Source organism: Cyrtonyx montezumae, unplaced genomic scaffold, assembly GCF_038088225.1.
Source record: "Cyrtonyx montezumae isolate F1298 unplaced genomic scaffold, pur_monq_1.0 scaffold_18, whole genome shotgun sequence".
Taxonomy (NCBI): Eukaryota; Metazoa; Chordata; class Aves; order Galliformes; family Odontophoridae; genus Cyrtonyx; species Cyrtonyx montezumae.
This window is the reverse complement of record NW_027071914.1, coordinates 3,189,895-3,210,136: the sequence shown is the minus strand read 5'-3', so window position 1 is coordinate 3,210,136 and position 20,242 is coordinate 3,189,895. Positions and strand designations below refer to the sequence as shown.

The 20,242-nt window shown below is 39.8% G+C and overlaps 1 protein-coding gene across 1 annotated transcript in view; it reads left to right on the top strand.

The window, feature by feature from the left end:
• RANBP17 (RAN binding protein 17) overlaps positions 1-20,242 on the top strand; it is a 149,853-nt gene that overhangs the window by 9,049 nt on the left and 120,562 nt on the right. Inside the window, exons 5-14 of the mRNA XM_065734471.1 lie at positions 272-337; positions 835-939; positions 6,624-6,789; positions 8,756-8,829; positions 9,338-9,457; positions 9,744-9,890; positions 10,836-11,008; positions 14,008-14,201; positions 17,917-18,022; positions 19,553-19,688. Of these exons, the coding sequence (XP_065590543.1) occupies positions 272-337; positions 835-939; positions 6,624-6,789; positions 8,756-8,829; positions 9,338-9,457; positions 9,744-9,890; positions 10,836-11,008; positions 14,008-14,201; positions 17,917-18,022; positions 19,553-19,688 (1,287 nt within the window). The remainder of the gene's footprint in view (positions 1-271; positions 338-834; positions 940-6,623; positions 6,790-8,755; positions 8,830-9,337; positions 9,458-9,743; positions 9,891-10,835; positions 11,009-14,007; positions 14,202-17,916; positions 18,023-19,552; positions 19,689-20,242) is intronic.

Sequence of the window (20,242 nt, the reverse complement as noted above, 5' to 3'; positions counted from 1 at the left end):
TGTGATTGCAGTTGATTGAACTCTTTTCAGGCAGGTTTTTGTTATCATACAGTTCTTACGTTCTTTGTTTTTTTTCCAGAGCTGATCAGGGAGCTTGAAAGTCTTGTTCTATTAATGTGATGGAGATATGTGTGACAGTCTTCTAAACAACTTGGCATATCTCAAGCTAATAGTTACTACTGATTCAATATATGTTGAAAAGAATATTAAATACAAGCAATGAAGTTTGAGCAGGCATAACTGATATTTTTTGTTGTTTTTCTTTCTGTAGGGCACTGTGGACCATTGTATAATAGGAGTAATGATTCTCTCAGAACTGACTCAGGAAATGAATCTAGTAAGCATGTTTCTTTCCTTGTGCAAAGAGGGTATGTATTGCTGACGAAGCAGCATGTCAAATGCATCTGCCTTTCATAAAAATGGTAGGAGAAATATTACTCAGCTATAACCTCATTATCTACCCTTTCTCCCTCTACCAAAATATGTCAGGGGACTAGAAATTCACTGCACCTGTAACAGACATGCCATATGTAGAACTAATAAAGAAAATTGAATAATATGACTCTTTCAGTTGTATTTCTGCCAGTGATTCTTCTTTTCTGTCTTGTCCCGAAGAAGTGCTTCAGACTTTTCCATCCAAAGTGACAGCCCTGAAGGGTTAAGAAAAATAAAAAGGGTGCTTCAGGAAGTTGTCAAGATCTGTATTTCTTGCTGAACTATATATTTTTTTTCTTTTTAAGTGTTAAGTTATTAACTTGCTGGATGCACACGCACACACCAGAGTAGTTTTAGCAGAGAAGGGAGCATTGTTGATTATGCTGTAACTTCTCCTAGGTGGATTATTCAAGACCTACAGCGAAGCATCGTAGAATAGCTACCTCATTCCGTGACACCTCTTTAAAGGACATACTGATGCTTGCGTGCTCTCTTTTAAAAGAGGTAAGGCTCTTTTCAGTTAAACTTAAGTTCATAACATCATAACTGTTCCAGAGTGAATCATGAATATTTTCTTAATCAGGGGATTATCTGAGACCCGATTAAGCTGAGGACCAAGAAACGTTCAAACAAAAATGTCTCCCTTCCTCCATGCTTGCTCTGCATTTCTCACCTTCCTGTCTCCTTTTTTACTTTGGCACAAATGGTAAACTATCTAAATTCTTTATGATGTTTGAATGTTTTCCCTTTGTTGCTTTTTAACATTTTCCTTAATGTAATTTTATATCAGTTTGCTGGGCCTAACATCTCAGTATTTGCCAAAAGAGTTAAATATATTAAGTTAGGAGCAACTAAGACAGGAAGATTCTGTATCCCGTGTCATGGCAGTGCAGTAAAATCTAGCCTAAGTGTTTTCCCTCCTTCTCTGGTTCCATATCTTTCTCTGCTTAACATTTGGTGATTCAGGGTTCAGCCTCTCCAGAATATCTAAAGCAGGTGGTGATGAACTGCATGCTGTAAGCTAGTCTCTCAGGATCATGACGTTTGAAATGAGATCAACCTGGAATTTGGCTGATTTCATAGTGCCGAATAGAAGGAAAAAACATCTGCAGGTGTCGCGGGCTACGGTGCCTGAGCCACCTGTGGAAAAAGATCTGGATCTAACCAACTTCATGGATTAATGGGAGACATTGGTCTCTGTAGGGCCTCCAGATGTGACCGGAGGCCCTTTGTAGAACTAACGATGTTTTGGTCCAAGACAAAGGTACAGAAAGTGATGGCTCTAGTAGATACTGGTGCAGAAACATCAGTTATATGTGGAGACCCAACAAAATTTAAGGGTAATAAAGTTGTGATCAGTGGGTTTGGGGGACAGACTATTCCAGTCACCCAAACATGGTTGAAATTGGGGGTTGGGCGTCTCCCACCCCAGGAGTATAAAGTGTCAGTTGCCCCAATTCCAGAATACATCCTGGCATAGACATTCTATGGGGTCTGGCTCTCCAGACGACTGTGGGAGAGTTCAGACTACAGTAGAGGTACATTAGTATTTGGGCAATATGGACAATATTGAGGGGCCATGCGAAACATGAGCCCATTTGTTTGCCGAAACCATGCCGGATTACTAATGTAAGATTGTGTAGACTCCCGGGGGGGCAAGAAGAATTATCAAAGACGGTGCAGGAATTAGAGAAAGTAGGTATGGGCTGTGTGCAGGTCTTATAATTCCCCCATATGGCCAGTACAGAAGTCGGATGGTACATGGAGAACGACGGTGGGTTATAGGGAACTGAATAAGGTCACGCCGTCCATCCATGCGGCCATACCCAATATTGCCTCCTTAATGCACACTCTTAGTAGGGAAATTAAAACCTACCATTGTGTCCCGGATTTAGCAAATGTGTTTTTTAGTATACCTATTGCTAAAGAACCACAGGATCAATTTGCATTTACGTGAGGAGGCAGGCAGTGGACCTTTCAGGTCTTGCCAGAGGGGTATGTGCACTCACCAACATACTGTCATAATTTGGTGGCACGTGACCTGGCAGATTGGAGAAAAACAAACAGTGTGAACCTATTCCACTACATTGATGACCTCCTGTTAACATCCGACTCACTGGAAGCAGTAGGGGAGGCAGCAGATTAATTAAATGCCTACCTAAGTGAAAGAAGATGGGCTATCAATCCTCTAAAAGTGCAAGGTCCAGGTCTGTCCGTAAAATTTCTGGGGGTAGTCTGGTCAGGAAAGACTGAAGTGTTACCTAATGCCATCGTAGATAAGGTTCAGGCATTTCCAGTTCCTACAACACCAAAGCCGCTGCAGGAATTCCTAGGTATATTGGAATATTGGCGTTCCTTTATACCTCATTTGGTGCAGCTGCTGAGACCTTTATATAGACTTACAAAAAAGGGCCAATTATGGGATTGGGGGAGAACAGAACAGGATGCTTTTCAACAGGCAAAGCAGGCGGTTAAACAAGCCCAGGCACTGGGTATATTTGATCCTACCCTCTGAGTTAGATGTTCACGTAACTCAAGATGGCTTTGGCTGGGGCCTGTGGCAACGTCAAAGTTCTGTTCGGACCCCCATTGGATTTTGGTCTCAGGTATGGCATGGAGCAGAGGAAAGATATGGTGTGATTGAAAAACAGTTATTGGCTGCCTATTCCGCATTAAAGGGGTAGAACCAATAACTCAAATGGTCGAAGTTATAGTTAAGACTACATTGCCAATCCAGGAGTGGGTAAGAGATCTGACCCACCTTCCTAAGACAGGGGTGGCCCAGGCACAGACGGTGGCACGATGGGTCACCTATCTCAGTCAGAGGAGTAGTCTGTCTTCCTTACCATTGAAAGAAGAGCTGCAGAAGATTCTAGGTCCAGTAACGTATCACAGTGATGCATCGAAACAAACTTTGGTTGCTCCACCACGGAAGAGTCCCATCCAGGAAGGAAAATATCCTATTCCTGAAGACACCTGGTACATGGATGGGTCCAGCAAGGGCAACAGCTGCGGGCTGTGTGGATGGTTATAACCAAAGAACCTGGTGATGGTATCCTGAATATTTGCACAGATAGTTGGGCTGTGTATTGCGGGCTCACTCTTTGGATCGCACAGTGGGCCACCCAGGATTGGACTATCCACTCCCAACCGATCTGGGGCAAAGATATGTGGTTAGACATATGGAATGCAGTCAAACACAGAACTGTACGTGTCTACCATGTTTCTGGTCATCAACCCCTACAGTCACCAGGAAATGATGAAGCTGACACAATGGCCCGAGTTAGATGGGTTGAGAACTCGCCATCTGAGAGTATCGCTTACTGGCTACATCAGAAGCTGCGGCATGCTGGGCAGAAGACCATGTGGGCAGCTGCTAAAGCGTGGGGACTGCCCGTACAACTATCGGACATCGCTCAAGCATGCCGAGACTGTGACGCCTGCTCTAAGATAAGACCGAGGTCGTTGCCTGAAACGACAGCCCATCTTGCTAGAGGACACAATCCTCTACAGAGGTGGCAGGTTGATTATATTGGGCCCTTCCCTTGGTCTGAGGGGGCGAGATATGCCCTAACCTGTGACAACACCGCGAGTGGGCTAGTGCAGGCCTATCCAGTACCAAAAGCCAACCAGGCATACACTATAAAGGCACTCACAAGGCTGCTGGCTGCCTACGGGACACCGCAAGTCATCGAGAGCGACCAAGGAAGTCATTTCACGGGTGCAGTGATACAACGCTGGGCAGAAGAAAATAATATTGGGTGTCGATTCCACCTGCCATATAATCCAACGGGGGCAGGCCTTATCGAACGTTACAATGGTATTCTCAAGGCTACCCTGAAGACAGACTCTCAGTCCCTTCAGGGGTGGACAAAGAGACTCCACGAGAATGAAAGACCTAGAGACAGCAGACCCAGTACCTTGAAAATGTTACAGACAACATGGGCCTCCCCACTTAGGATCCAAATTATGGGCACTGATAATGAGGTGAGACCTCAGATTGGCCGTGAAAAGAATCTTCTGCTCCCTGCCCCTGAGGACCTAAAAACAGGTACCAATAAAATAAAATGGCCCTGGAAGGTACAGGTAAGACCACGATGGTGCGGCCTACTTGCACCTTGGGGGATATTATTGGAGGTGGGGGGTTCGGTAGCCCCTCTAGTAATTGGTACATGGCCTACTGAAATAATGGTTAACGCTCCAGCCTTTATTGCTGAGGGGACTCCTATCATGTCTCTGTGGCAGATCAGGACACCCCCTTTGGTGCCTGATATAGACGTACAGCCACAGACCGATGTCAAAGGGTTTGGTACAGGCAGCCAGGGCATGCCCCTGTACAAGCTGAAGTGTTAACCCAAGGCAGGAATACGGCCTGTATCTTAACCTGGAGGGCGGATCTTCCCCTCTTGGTAACTTTAAAATACTTATATTACTCCCCATAAGTCTATGAGTCGCCAGAAGGAAACAAACAATGCTGCAGTGTTCCAGAGTTGCCGTAAGAACATGTGCGGCATCTGGTGATGGTCTAACCGGGACTGATGAAGCATAAGATGGACCTGCACTGTGTGATTGCATGCTCCCAGTAGATACCACCGAGCACTGGCCCAAAGAAGAGTTCAACTGATATGCCAATCATCTCGGATTACATCGATAAGCATTGCGACGGGCAATTATGTGAGCATTGCAATGTATTGGGTCTCTGTATCAAGGAGGGCTCACCCTATAGTTACTTGATCAGTGGCTCATGCCGTGAAGGGGTGGAGTGTATGGGAACTGCTGAATCACGGCCTGAACCACTGATTGGTCACCTGAGGTGAGCACCAAGTCAGCCATGGGCGCACAGGCGAAGGTAATGTACCTGTGTGATTGGAAGGGGTGGAGCCTGGCTCCACCTCTCCCAAACCCCTTTTAAGGGCTGACCACCACCAGGGAAGGATCTCTTCTTGGAGATCCCTCCAATGTGGAGTCTACCGCGAGCCTTTGTCATCTTTAAGGTGAGCCATCTTCCTTTTTGTATTATTTGTGTACCATCTGTATATAGACCTATTCAAATATACCATCATCTATGCTATTTTTTCAGTATCATCTCTGAGGTTACTCACGTTACACCAGGTTAATTTATTGTCAATACTGATTTCACACAGTAGTTGTTACAGAGTTAACGAGACATCTAATGAGACTTAATTTTCATTCCTGTTATCTTTCTTTGGTTGGTCAACTTGAGAGATGAGACTTGTAATCGAAATAAGAAACAGATGAAATAGACACAAAGTTGTTGCATTTATTGTACCATCTTTTAAACAAAATGATGTGAATTTTCCTTACAGTGTTCAAGAACTACATCAATGACTAGTGAATTTGAGGTTTGTTTTTGATGCCCTTGTATTATGCTTGTAATTTTGAAGCAGTAACTTTCTTTAAGATAAGAAGTTAAATTTTCATAATTACAGTAAGAAATAAATAAAAATGTTTCTTAAAGTGTGTTGTGTAGATTTCCAGATCCCAATGAGCTTGTTTTGCTTAGCAAGCACCTTTTTATTCTGACACTGAATATGCCGGAACAATGCAAACAGAATGCAACAAAGACAGCTGTATTTATAAAGATATTTACAATATCTGGATTCAGATTAGACTGTTCATTGTATTATTTTTTCCAATGTGAGCCTTTGAGACATACCACAGGAGTAGTCTGAGTGTATTAAGTGAACTCATGTTGTTCAGCAAACTGGACGATCAAAGGCATTGAACTGGAAAGTAACCAGTTGCTGAGATAGTTCTTTCCCATATGATGTGTGTGATAGATACTCCATGCTGGAATAACCACAAAGCATGAAACCTCACAGTTTAATTTTTGCAATGAACATTAACGGTATTTTAACAGGCTTTATCTCTAACAAGCCCTGTCTTATCTGTAAGTACTTTGAATTGTTATTTCATTTGTCTTTTAACAATTATTTATAAGGCTTAAAGCTTTAGCTTGATGTGAACGATGTACCTCGTGTGGTAGTAGTAACTTTTCCCCTTGTCTTAAGGATAACTACATGTCTTATATTTGAAGGGTTCTTTCTTTGTTCCTCTTAGCATGAGTTCTCTTGCTGCGGAATTTGAAATTTCCTTAAAATTTCCTCAAAATAGTTTTTAAAGTATGTTTTATGCAGGTAACCTGACAAGATATTTTCTCTCCGTAGCTTTTGGCAAAACCTTTAACCATTCAGCATCGACAGCAACAGAATCTAGCAATGCATCTTTTGAAGCTTGTACTAAACTGTCTTAATTTTGATTTCATTGGAAATTCAGCTGATGAATCTGCAGATGACCTGTGCACTGTGCAGATACCAGCAAGCTGGAGATCAAGTAAGAAAAAATCATAACTGTTCATAGCTGTAGTTTGGAGCATTTTACATTTGCAGAATTGTGTAATTTCTTTTGTCACAATCAATGCTTGCAGATAGGGAATCTTTTTTACGTGTAGTAGAGTTTTCTTGCTGGTGAGTTGTTAGGAAATGTTTTCTGCTATTTCTGTCACACTTTTCCTATTATTCCTCTTACAGACAGAAATAATGAGTGTGATCTGTAACATAGGTATTCACAGTAACAAGTTACGCTAACTAGACACTGAACACTAATCTCATCCCTGAGATAAGAACACCTTGAAGAGGTACTGCACTTGTAGCATGCCTAATTTATTTCCTCTTCTTTCTGATGAGAAATCATGTGATTTATTTTCACGAATTAAGTTTGCTTGTTTACATTAGAATATGAATTTGTTAATGAAAGCAGCAGTAGGGTTATATTCTGGTTCTTAGACTCAAAAGCTTTGACTTCATGAAATTGCACAGTACAGATGGCACTATAGTATAAATGCATCCAAGCTAGTTCATTACTTTGGGTAATGGAAGCAGTTTAGCACTAGCAACTGGGAGCTCTTTGTGGGCTAATTTGTCTTTCTTGGCAAATTAACCTGCTTGGAAGTCTGCTTTGCTTCTAACAAAAGCTTCTGCATTGTCTCCCTTAAACAAGATTGGAGGTTTAAATGTGGCTTATGTAGAACCATGGTCTATGCTGAGTTAGAAGGCACCCACAGGGATCACAAACTCCAACTCCTTGTTCCACATGGGATCATCCACATTCTATGACTGAGAGTGGTGTTGGATGCCTCTTGAGCTCCAGCAGCTTAGGGCCATGCCCGCCTCCCTCTGGTGCAGACCCTTTTCCTAGCCCACACCTGATCCCCAGTGCAGCACCCTGCCATTCCCTGGGGTCCTTTTGCTTTCACCAGAGAAGCAGAGCTCCGTGCTGCCCTCCACTCCCCGTGAGGAGCTGCAGGGCCACCATGAGGGCTGCCCTCCACCTGCCCAGCTCTGGGCTGAAAAAACAAGGGACCTCAGTGGCTTTTTCCTGCATCTTGCCCTCCTGCCTTTCCCCATCTTTGCTGCTCTACTTTCATAACATGGTACTGTAGCATTTGATACTGCTTTTGATTCCAACTGTATTATTCTTCATCAGTTTCCATTCCTTTTAACTTAATGTGCTGTAGACTTTTATCACAGCATGAGGCATATTAGATACATGTGGCAAGCAGGGGAATACTGATGAAAGGCTGAATTTGTTCAAGTGACTGTAATTTACTAAGAGGCTTTTCCAAGATTTTAGTTTAGATAGTTTTAAGTTTTATATTGAAGACTTTCTCTTTTCCTCATTCAATACAAATAGCGTGTAAGGATATTTTTACCTGTAGAAAAATAGTGCTTATAACCAGGACAACTCTCAAATTTTACATCATTTGTGGGATTACATCATGATGAATTATCAGCGTACATTCTTCTACACTGTTTTTCCCACTTCATGAGTAGGAGTAGTGCTGTAATCTGCTTGATTTGCTTCCATGGTGACTTGGTAATTCAGCCTTTAAAGTCCTGTTTTCTGTGAGAGGCTACTAAAATGTATGCTTGCAGACTCTTCAGAAAGCAAGTCTTTAACTAAAGATCCACAGACTTTGCTTACATATGCCCCAAACTAACCCTTATTATCTGGTTCTTGTTTAGTATACTACTGTAGCAACCCAAAGAAATCAGTTACCTACACCTATTACTGAATAGCATTCTGAAGGCAACTGAGAGTGTATTGCATCACGTGCAGTTTCAGGGAAATATTCTTTGAGCTATAGGACAGATGCAATACAAAGAGAATCGTTTTATGTAATGTTGTGCAATGAGTAGTATCTCACTTTTAATGTTTTTGACTAAAAGAGATGATTCTGTTAGAGACGCTTCATTATTGCTGGCAGAAAATGATAAAACCAACTTATCTTTTTCTTTAGTCTTCCTGGAGCCAGAGACCTTGGACCTGTTTTTTGATTTGTATCATTCCCTTCCACCAATGTTGTCTCAGTCAGTAAGTGACACAGTGATTTACACTAAAATAAGGACAATGTATAGTCTTTTTTCCATTTATGACACTGTTTTATTTTGTGAATTACCGTATTGAGTCTCACAACTACTGACCCAGTGCCCAGTCATAATGGCTTTTCTTTGAACTTTGGCCTTAGTTTTCATTTCTAAATCTGGAAGTGTTCAAACACCTCAAATTTCAGCACAGCTCAGCCATGTAGAAGGCATCCACCTAATTATTTTGACGAAGTTGTAACCTATTGTAAAAGAGAATTTTAGAACTGAGCTATAATTATGTACGATGATCTTAAGGACATTGCTGAAAAAAATAATCTTCAGATCTTCAGTGTGCTGTAGGCAGAGTAGATGTGATTGATTCAAGGAATAAGAATATTATTATATATTTTTTTCTTATTATATTATGTATATATATTATATTATGTGTATATAAATACATAATATTATGTGTGTGTATGTATATATAATTTTTTTACATTTATTTTATTCTTTAGGCACTTTCCTGCCTGGTTCAGTTTGCTTCTACGAGGAGATCTTTATTCAGCAATCCAGAACGTGCCAAGTATCTTAGTAATCTAATCAAAGGAGTGAAACAGATACTCAAAAATCCACAGGTATCTGTCTTTCTATTTTAGGTTCTATGTGAATTTATGTGAATAGATGTCACTTATGTGAAATGCTGAAACAGCTGTGGATTTGTTTTTCCAGTCACATTTGTCATTAATTTACTGAATCTATCAAAACCACTTTCAGCCTGCCATCTGTTTGCTTGGATTTACTATTCAAAATAAAGCAGAAATGCTGTGCAAATGAAATTGTCACCTGATCATCCGCAGCACTCATAAAATTGCTACTAGATTAAACCCTTAATGTCTTAAAAATTTGCTTCTTTGAATTTAGGGCTTATCTGACCCCGGAAATTACCATGAATTCTGTCGGTTTTTGGCTCGGCTAAAGACAAACTATCAACTAGGAGAGCTAGCAGTAGTGAAAGGTTACCCAGAAGTTATCCAGCTCATAGCAAACTTTACTATTACTAGCCTACAGGTAAGAACATACACTGAGGTTTTTCTGTTTTGTTCAACCCTTGAAAGACAAAGAGGTCAATCCTGATATGCTCTGTTGATGAAGGTGTTTTTTGAGGATGTGGTAAGGCTTGACTTGGCATAGGAATGTATTGTTAGTGATGTAATTTGTAAAGTCACATAGAAATATATCATCAGTGGTTTCTAAAATCACTGCAGCTGGTTCCCATTATTCCTACAGAGTTTTATAATGGGACTAGATTTAAAGGAAAAATAGATGACTGATATAGGACATAGCCATTAATCCTCCAGCTCTACTCCTTGCCCTTGAAAAAAACAAAACAACAAATGAACAGCAAACTGGACCCTCTGTCCAGCTCTATAATGCTTAAACCTGTGATCCCATTTGAACTTGGTGCCTTTACTGAGTGGATTCCTGAAGCTCTGCTTTTGCATCCATGTGTCTCTAAATCTTTGTGTAAATGTGTATGTACAGTTGCCTACGTGCTGATCTGCTGATTTGGATTCAGAAGTTGAGTGAAACAGTGTCTAAATTAGTGAGGAGTCCATGCTTATCTGGGAAAGACATGGAGGAAAGACCTGATCCTGAGAGGCAGGATCAAGATTTTCACACAGTTTTCAAACTTGGCAGATTTTTCTGGTGCTTAATACTGTGATTGGGTTTTTTTACTGTTTCCTGTGGAAACTTCCACTGCTGTTCTGTAGACCAGAGAGAGATAACATCCAGGGGCAGAATACTTCTCCTGGAGGCTGCAGTGTCTGCAAGTACCACATTGCCATAACTATGAATGTGGTCTGTAGTATATTCCATAGAATCTCAATTCTGACTGTGTCCTTCAGTAGTCAAGTGAGTGAATAAAAGCTATTCAAGAGAAAAGCATTGTATTTCACAACTGGAATTTCATGCTGGGCTGCTTTAACAGAAGCATGTTTTGTTTTCTTATAGCACTGGGAGTTTGCTCCAAACAGTGTTCATTATCTGCTAACTCTGTGGCAGAGGCTGGTAGCATCCGTGCCTTTCGTCAAAACAGCAGAACCCCACCTCCTAGATACGTATGCACCTGAGATAACAAAAGCTTATATTACTTCCAGACTGGAGTGTGTTCCTGTAGTAATAAGGTAAACTTGTAATTGCAACTTATGAAACTGTAGAATGTTTTTCAGTTGTATCAATTACATTTCAGCTGTGTTTAAAACTGGTTCTGATTACCATGGCAATGTCTTAATTGGTTGATACCCTTTACTCTGTTTATTAAATCCAGGTCAAAATCAACTGTTGGTTTTAGCTCTCTTTCCTCTTGTAGTCCCTTGTGTTCTTAAAAAACCCTTTCTTTTTTTTTTTTTTTGAAGGCTATCTACACACGTTGCTCCAAAAGTAGTGCATCATATTTATTTCCACAGAAGATGCAGAGCACACAATAACACTATTTGATAGAGCAAATTCACAAGTACAGAACACTCTTTTTCAGCGTAGTATGCACCATTGGCTGTTCATTTTCTCCAGCAGTGAACAAGAGCTGCGTGCTGTGCTCATAAAAATCTGCACTGTTGGAGGTGGCTCTCTGTTTCACAGCTGCTGTGGCAGTGTTGTTGCTAGGAAGACGTTAGCTACATAGTCCATCTCTGATCAGCCCATACAGATGGAAGTCAGAAGACTTCTAAACTGCACAGTGTGTATAGGAGGACTTTCCAGCCACATTTGGCAATGGCCTGCATGGTCTTCAAACTGGTATGGAGCCTGGCATCATGTTGCAGGAGAAAGGTTTTCGTCTTCTGCATGAGTCTGAAAGTTTGAGCCTTCATCTTAGTCTGTGTCACAATGCATCAGTCAGAGTTGGTGGTTTGTCTAGGTTCCAGGAGGATCACCACTTTTCTGTCCCATAAGACCATGGACGTCTCTTTACCTGCTGAGGGCTGTGTTTTGAACTTTTTCTTTGATGGGGAATTCACATTTTTTCACTCTGCAGTTTTGACACCCACTGATGGTGACACCTGGTCTTGTCACTGGTAATGATGTGACCCAGGAAATGGTCATCTTCAGCCTCATACTGGTTCAGTAGGTCTTGACAAACTTGCATACAGTGTCTTTATGTTGCTGGGTAGGTGTGGGACCCTCTTGGTGCAAACTTCATAATATTCCAATGTTGCCAACATTGTTTCCAGTGCATTGAAGTTTGTATTCAGCTCTGTACGCTGCTCCTTGGTTTACACGCTCTTCATTTTGTGATGTGTCAGCCGTGCATGGCCATCCAGAGTGTGGCTTCACATTCACATCACTGTTGACACTGCTGAAACACACCTCCCATCTCCTCACTGTGCTACATCTGCTCTTTGGTCTCTGTAAATGTTCAACAAGTGTTGCTGAATGTTGGTGGGTGCCATTTTTTCTACATGGAGGAACTCTGTTCCACACTTTTGCTTCATGTGAACTTCCATGTTGGATACCATTGTGTCAGACTGCTCTTTTGCTGCCATCTGTAACAGGCCAACAAAATAATGCAGCATACTGGTGGGAGGGTTTATCCTCTTCTGCCATCCCATCACCATCCACTTGTGGCTTTTTTTTGTTGGCCAACATAATAAAACAGGAGACATTGCTTTTGGAGCAGCCCTTGTAAATTAGGTCTTAGGTTTCAGCTATGATGTATTTATATTTACTGCTCGATTAGTTACTTTGTAGGGCTGTTGGTTTTTGATAATGGGAGTAAGGAGGAAACTCTGTGAGTTAGAAAGCCTGAGACTGCACAGTACAAGCTGGAGTGCCAAGATTGAAATAGGCTGGCTAACAATTTCTTGGCTCAAACCTTTTTTTTTTGATATTTTCTTTTAAACTATGTTCAGATTACTGGAAGGATTTTTTTTTTTTTGAGGGCTTTTATGAATACCTGTTAATGAAATACTGTGTCAAGCTACAGTACTGTGGAATAGGCCACACGTGCTTTTCTTTCTCAGTATCGTTACCAGTAAGTCTTGCTTTCTGGAGTGGTTGTTTTCCTTACAAGCCAGTGCAAGTGATATCATCCTCCATTCAGGAGCTATCCCAGCTGGTCCTACAGTTGGTGAAAGATCACCAGCTGTTTTTTATCTTTCAGAGTTGAGGTGTTAGCACTGGGTGCATCCATACGCAGGGGGAGCCAGTGTGAATAAGCTGTGTGGGCTCTAAGCTGAAGCAGAGATACCTTCATTCTTACTATGATTAAACCTTCTAATACCGAGGAGATGTATTTTATCTGGAAAGAAGTGATTTCTTACTGAAGTATTCCCAGCTCAGTGAGCTCACTGACTTGATAGCCTTTCTACCTGCAGTAGAGCCCAAGCACTGAGATTTCAGCTTTCTTTGTGTTGTTTCTTTTGGGTTCAGTATAGGCTTTTTATTTTCACAGACTGCTTCACTGATTCAGTCCTGATCTCTGTGTTCACCTTGCAGTCTTGCTTACATTCCTTTACGTAAAGATATGATGCTTTATCTGTACCCAGTGGAACACTTCTGAAGACTCTACAGATTGTTCATTGCATGTGCAGCAGAAATTAACTTGTTGATGAATAAGCCTTTCCTGCTGTGATTTGTGTAATGAATGCAGTTATTCTTCACCGGAAGAGCTATTGCTCTTTTTGTTACAGGTGTTTCTTGTAGCAGAACCTGTAATAAAGATTTATAAAGCAACTGCATGGAATTTTACTGAAACTTGCTTCTTGGCTTTGATATCATTGCCTTGTACTTAATTTGATGAATATGCGAAATCCATTTCTGCTATGTATCTCATTCTTTCCCACAATCATCCTATGAGAAATATGCTGCTTGTTAGTATTCAGGTATAGGCACAAAGGACCTCACATCTTCAGGATTTACCTTTGTCTTCATGCTACCAATCTGTCTGCCTTGTAGTTGTTTGCATTTTAAGCTATACATTAAGAGGATAGCACAAATAGAGTATTGTTCTGGTGGGTGGGGAGAGGTAAGTGTGTATTTAAAATGAGAGCTTCTATTTGTTGTGTACACCAGGTGCTAAGTCTCTTATATATAGCTCAGCATTTCAGTGACAGTTGTGCAAGATCTGGGAAAGCTAAGGAGCTTTAAAGCAGTATGGCTGAGTGGTTACTTTTAATTTCTATTCCAGAGATGGCCTGGAAGATCCACTGGATGATACAGCTACAGTTTTCCAACAATTGGAGCAACTATGCACAGTTAGCAGGTGTGAATATGAAAAGACCTGTACACTTCTTGTACAGTTGTTTGACCAAAATGCACAAAACTACCAAAAGCTATTGCTCTCTTCTAGTAGGAATCCATTAGAAATCACAGTCCAGGAAGGTTAGTATTTAATTTAACGTTTAGACTGTTTTATGTGCTGATAAAAGTATCCTTGCATAGCAAAGAGTGCTGATGATATTATGGCATATGCCCCTACATATAAATCTTGTTACATCTTTAGAATATAGGAATGAGAGCTCTAAAAATGTCTTACACTTCTGAAAATTGACATATTAGTACCCCAGGTGCCCTTATGAGAGCCAGCTGCAATTTGAGCATTTTCTGGAATTGGAGATCTTAACTTTATTCATTTTGCATGTATCCACCTGTAAAAACTAAATTTACTTTTAGAATTTTAGCTTACTTTAAACAACTGTTAATGATAAATTACTAGGCTTTCCAGAAACTAAAGTTAATTATTACAGTGTATGCTGTCAGAGTAAGTAGTACTTACATTTTTGGACACCTATTTCAGTCCTTTGTATCTCACTTAAATTATCTGTATAACTACTGGCTCTTTCTTAATATAATTATGTTATGTCTGTTTCATCTTTACATGGATAAATGGTGTTGTTTTGAGAAGGTGAGACAGGTTACTGTGTTAAACAGCTGTTTCTCTGCATTCTCTTAAATAATTATGATATATTTTGCTATTCTTCCATTGACCATTTAGATGTATTGCCATCCTTCTATGTAGGAGCTATTCTTTCCATTGGCATATATAAAGCCTTTCTCTTACCTGATTTTATTTACTCCACTTTCTCCCATGCACCTAGCAGCCTGTGTGTGGGAGAACTTCCACTGCATGACCTGGGTTCCTTGACTAGCTGCAGTCTGATTTTACAATCTGTTACCCCATAAGGGAGGGACCAACGGGATGGAATCAGTCCCCGGAGCACTGAAAGATTCCAACTGTGCCTTTATGCATTAGAAAATATTTAGTGAAGTTTAAATTTAGTGTTTCTTTTCTGCAAACAAAATGTTTGTGCTTATGGAGAACAATAGCTGCTATGTCCCCTAGATATACGTAGTTAAATTTAGATGTTTAATGGCTTTTAATGTTGCAAAATAAGTTAATATGATATTAAGATCCCGTTTTATTATACTGTCTTGCTCTCAGTATCAGTAGTGATGTGGTCATGGTTTACTAAAACAATAATCCCCAAGAAATGGGTCATTAGCAGTAGTTAATGATTACTCATGATCTATGGTAATGACTCATTTCTTTGGGATTATTGCTATTATAAACCATAATTACAGATTATTACTGCAATAATTATTTTCTACAAGAAAAGATGTTGTCTGCCCAAGTAGCAGCAAAAGCAAATGCATTGAAAATTTTAAATACTGAGGGCCTAAAAGAGGGAAAGAAGTTAAACCTTTTAATTGTTATGATAAGAGGGCTGTTGTCAGAAAATCAAGTATGGTTGTGTAACTAAATGTGAGCTACTGCAATTTGCAAGAGAATATGGGTCTTTATTTTTAAGAAGTTTATTGGCCAAAGTGACTGTTTTGCTGTTTGAAGCAGCCAGCATCACTTCATTGAGGCTTTTTAATACTGTCTTCAAAAGGCCATTCTTTAGTAGCTGTAACAGCTGTTTGTACTGCGATCTGTGATGCATTTCAAGTTTTGCTTGGGCATGTATTTATGAAGAAGTAGAGGTCTCAATATGAATAGGCAGATGTGGTTGTAGGTCAGTGGTGCCAACTGCCTTTACAGATGATAATTATTTGGAAATGGAACAGCAAAAATCAGTGAAGATGTTTAGAAGTTTTTATCACGTGCCTCATCTCAAAAGTTAACACTTGTTCCCCTTGTCAGAGTGTTTTCCGTTCCAGATCTTGTCGTGTACGTATTCCTATGGTGATTTTTTAATAGAACCCAAACTTGTCTCAAAATCATCTACATGTTATTCCATATTTTGCATTGTCTTTTAGTATATATTTGGTCACACCATTTTTGTTATGTAATGGAGGTTTTTTTGTGCCTGCAGGCTTAAATGTATAGAATACACCAGACCATAGATCTCTGACGGAAGCACAATTACCTGTGTTGAATTGTAATGTGACAAACCATGTTCTGGTCGTATGGATGCCAGAGCATGTCAGAACTATAATGCTTCCCAACAGAAGGAGATTAGGAAGTAGAGCATTATTACTTTCTTATTTCTGGGTATTCCATACAAGCATGCTAAGCATAAGGGAATTAACATTCAGTGTTGTATGAATGGAGAGTAGTTCATCAGAGACTGTGAAACAAACTGTATAAAACCTCAGAGATTTTGGCTGATACTGTACTCCTAGCAATCCCCACGTGTACATAGAAATATTCAAAATAGAATGTTGTTTTAAAGTTGTGGTGTAACCTCGTTTGTTTATCTGTGGTCTTTTATTGTAAACCTCAAAATGTGTTCTGAGGACAATTAATTAATCAGTTTATTGTATTCACTCTTGTAAGTTATGCTGTCATCGCTTGGTAAAATCCTAATAACGAGGGTAAGAAATCTAGTTTATGTAAATCTCACACTTATTGGGAACCCTTGTTTATAACTTGATTTAACTTGCATGGAAACTGTTCCGATTTACTTGTCATCACTGTGTTATGTTGGAATTTATTACAAAGTACCTTTTGCCAAATTAAGATGGAGTCTAAAAGTAGCTTTCCTGTTCTTTCCTGTTCACAGAGACAACTCTCTGTGCATTTCAGTTGAGGAAGGATTCTTCAGATGTCCTGAAATTTGTACACCTCTGTATGTTATTTTGCCATTTGGATCTTAGCTTTGTCACTACTTTTCTGAGGGAGGGTACCATTAGATACTGGATTCACAGCTTAAAAAGCTGAAGGAGCAATCTGCATTGCTTCAGTAGGTGTGAGTAGGTCAAAGACTATAAAAGTATTACACCCTCATGTGCCAGAGGGGTTAAAATAATCCATACTTTGCAGCGTGGTTGTGAGTATCCAGCAGAAGAGAGGCTGAAATAATTCTCAGTTTGATGGTTTGTAAACAGGAGTTCCATACTTAGAAAGATGGATTTCAGTGTTTGAAGTCTTTATGACATATACTAAATACACAAACTCAAGGAGTTATTTAGGACCTGAGTTTTGCAGACATTATGAGCCTTACATGGTACTTTACCTGGTGAGGACTGTACGAATGGATTCGACAGGTGCTTTATTGGAAACTGACAGCTGAGTAATCTGCAGGGTCAGGAAGAATGATGAGTAGTGTGAAGCAGAGACTTCCAGAAGTGTGTAACAGTTTAGAAATTCTTTTTATTAAGAGCACACTTGACTTACAAAATACAAATTTTCTTTTGTACAAATGATTTTTCACTTTCAAAATAAGAGTTTAGGTATTAGTTCAATGTTACAATTATTTTAAATAGAGCGCAGGAAGTAAGCAGACTAGGAAGTCCCAACTGTTTGCTAATGCCATTAAGCATTGACACCTGCACCGTTCTGTCCTGCAAGATAACTGGTATCTGGCAAGTGAAGATACTAGATGAATTGTATGTCTAATTTTTATTTGATTTGTATTTTAGTTGGTTTTGCTTATAAAAGCATCCAGTTTAGTAGGCTGTTCTAGATTCTGTCAGTTCTTTTCAGAATTTCTTGCTGCTTGAGTTCTCCAGGTAGGTTTTAAATCTGTGAAGAGTAGAAACTTAACCATTCTCCTGACAGCATTCTACAGTCTGATACGTTAAAAAGTGGAAGTGGATTGTACTACCATAATATTTATTATCAGTAACTGTTCTTTTCTCTTCTTAATGGTAGGACGTCTGGCATGGCTTGTCTATTTTGTGGGTACTTTTGTGGGGGGAAGACTAACGTACACTAGCACTGATGAACATGATGCTATGGATGGAGAATTATCCTGTCGGTAAGTATTGCTTGTTTTTATTTCATTTTTGTAATGGTTTAGTATCAGCAGACTTTTTGAACCTGTCTGTCTCAGCCTTTGTCCATTGTTTGGATGGTGGGTGACCGAGGACTATATGACTTTCTGTGGACTGAGCCCATTCCAGTGACCTTGATCTTTCCTGTCGTAATTCTGAGCAGCGAAGGGGTCAGTAAAGGCTATCTTTTCAATATTCTGCTGAAGAGGATTGGAAGATACCTAATGGAAACCATCTCTCTTATTATAACCAGTGTTTAGATATGATTGTATAGCTACTAGATACTTTTGTTGTTTTATTCCTGTACAGGTATTAATTTTATCAATTATGAGCTATGGTTACTATTTTGCTATTTCCTCCATATTAATTAACAGTCTTGCAAGTGAAGGAGTGTAGAGGAGCTGCTAGTCAACCACTGAAAACTTAAGGCAGCTTTTAGACTAGAACTTGTAATAAAGGGAAGGCTTTTAAGTTTAAAGTGTGTGTGCTATAGTCCCCCTTATGCAAACTTTGGGGTTAAGGAGTATGCTAGGGAATACTGTGAATTACATATATACTTTGGCAAATTGGATGTACAAACACTTCCTTGATCCTTGTTTACGCCCAGCAGCATGTGAAAAAGAGCATGCATCATTGATCCCAGTATTTATACCAACTCGCTAACGCATTTAAAAAGGGCATACAGTCTGTAAGTGGATAAAAGGCTTTGTTTTCTCCTTTGTTTCTTGCCTTCCTCATCTATGTTGGGGAAGTGTGGTGTTAGCAGTCTTCTGCAATGTGTTTTTGAGAGGTTTGAGAGGTTTTCATATATAGGATAACAAATGGAGCAGACTGCTGACTTCTGATCTAGTTACTAAGAATTTGAGTATTAGGAAAGGTGAGAAGAATTTTTGGACTTGTTGTGGAACCAACATTTCAAGGAACAGACCATAGAAGAACATGGAAAAGGAAATAAAGTAATACGTGGAAAAAAAAAAAACACACAACACCTTAAAACTGCAGCTGATTAAAGCTGCAGTTAATTCTTTGAAATCAGGCCTGGTGAATGGGTGTGTACAGTGTAAGAATTCAGGTCAGAAAATATTGCACAGGTGTTTTGAGAGACAGTGCCTTGTATATTGCATAAAAGAAATTGAGTACAGCAGCTTCAATTTCCAGAGAACTTGAGCGTGTCTTACCTTGCACTTCCAATTGGCAACCTGTGGTGCTCGAATTTTTCTTTTGTTCAGTTGTGGAATTAATGATTTAAGAAGAGAAAATATTTTACAAATTTGCCACAGCGTAACATATGCATCTGAGAAAAATTGAGTGACAAAGTAATTAAAAAAGCATTATGTTGTCTGTGTTTAATAGTGGTCAATTAGCATAATTAGCATCTGAGCAGAACATAATCTTAGAAGATACTTAGGCAAACAAAAAATGGCTGATGGGTTCCTAAAGAAATTAGCTGTGGCAATATCATTTAACTGGAAAGTTCATCCTGAAAATGTCTCTTCTTTTTGTTGTTATTTAAGAGTTTTCCAGCTGATGTCTTTGATGGATGCCCAGTTACCGCAGTCCAGTAATGAAAAAGTAGAACTGGCAATTCTGTGGTTCTTGGATCAGTTTCGCAAAACGTACGTGGGGGACCAGCTCCAGCACACCCCACAGGTAAACATCTGCTCCAGTTGGTTACACTTAAAATAGGATGGGCCTGCAGACAAACTGACCTGACAATGTACCTTACACACATAAGCTGTGGAGCTCAGCTTGTGGCTGGTTGGATAAATGTGTAACTCACTGACGTGGTGTCGTCATGCTCTTAAGTTTAAGCATGCAAGGAGTTAATATTTTAACAGCTGTGTTCATTAAACAATTTTAGGTTACTTTGCATTTCAATTTTTTATTTCAAACGTTTAGCTGGGTTCTGCTATATTGTGTTATATTTCACAGCTGGGTACGCAAGATTTATTCTTTTAATAGTTCTTTTCTTTTGACAGTTACTCATTTACGTGCCTTCCACTGTATTTCTCTCATTACTTAGCTTTTCTGCATTTTAAATACAAAAGAGGGAAAAGTAAGATGCATTTTTGAAGAAGCGGCAGTTAATTCACCTTAACTGTAGGGGACAGTCGTAATATAGATGTTATAAAGAGAATGTCAGTAAGATGAGATCAATTGATCTTGAGAAAGACTGAGAGTTGTGTTGGGAGCCCCAAGCAAAT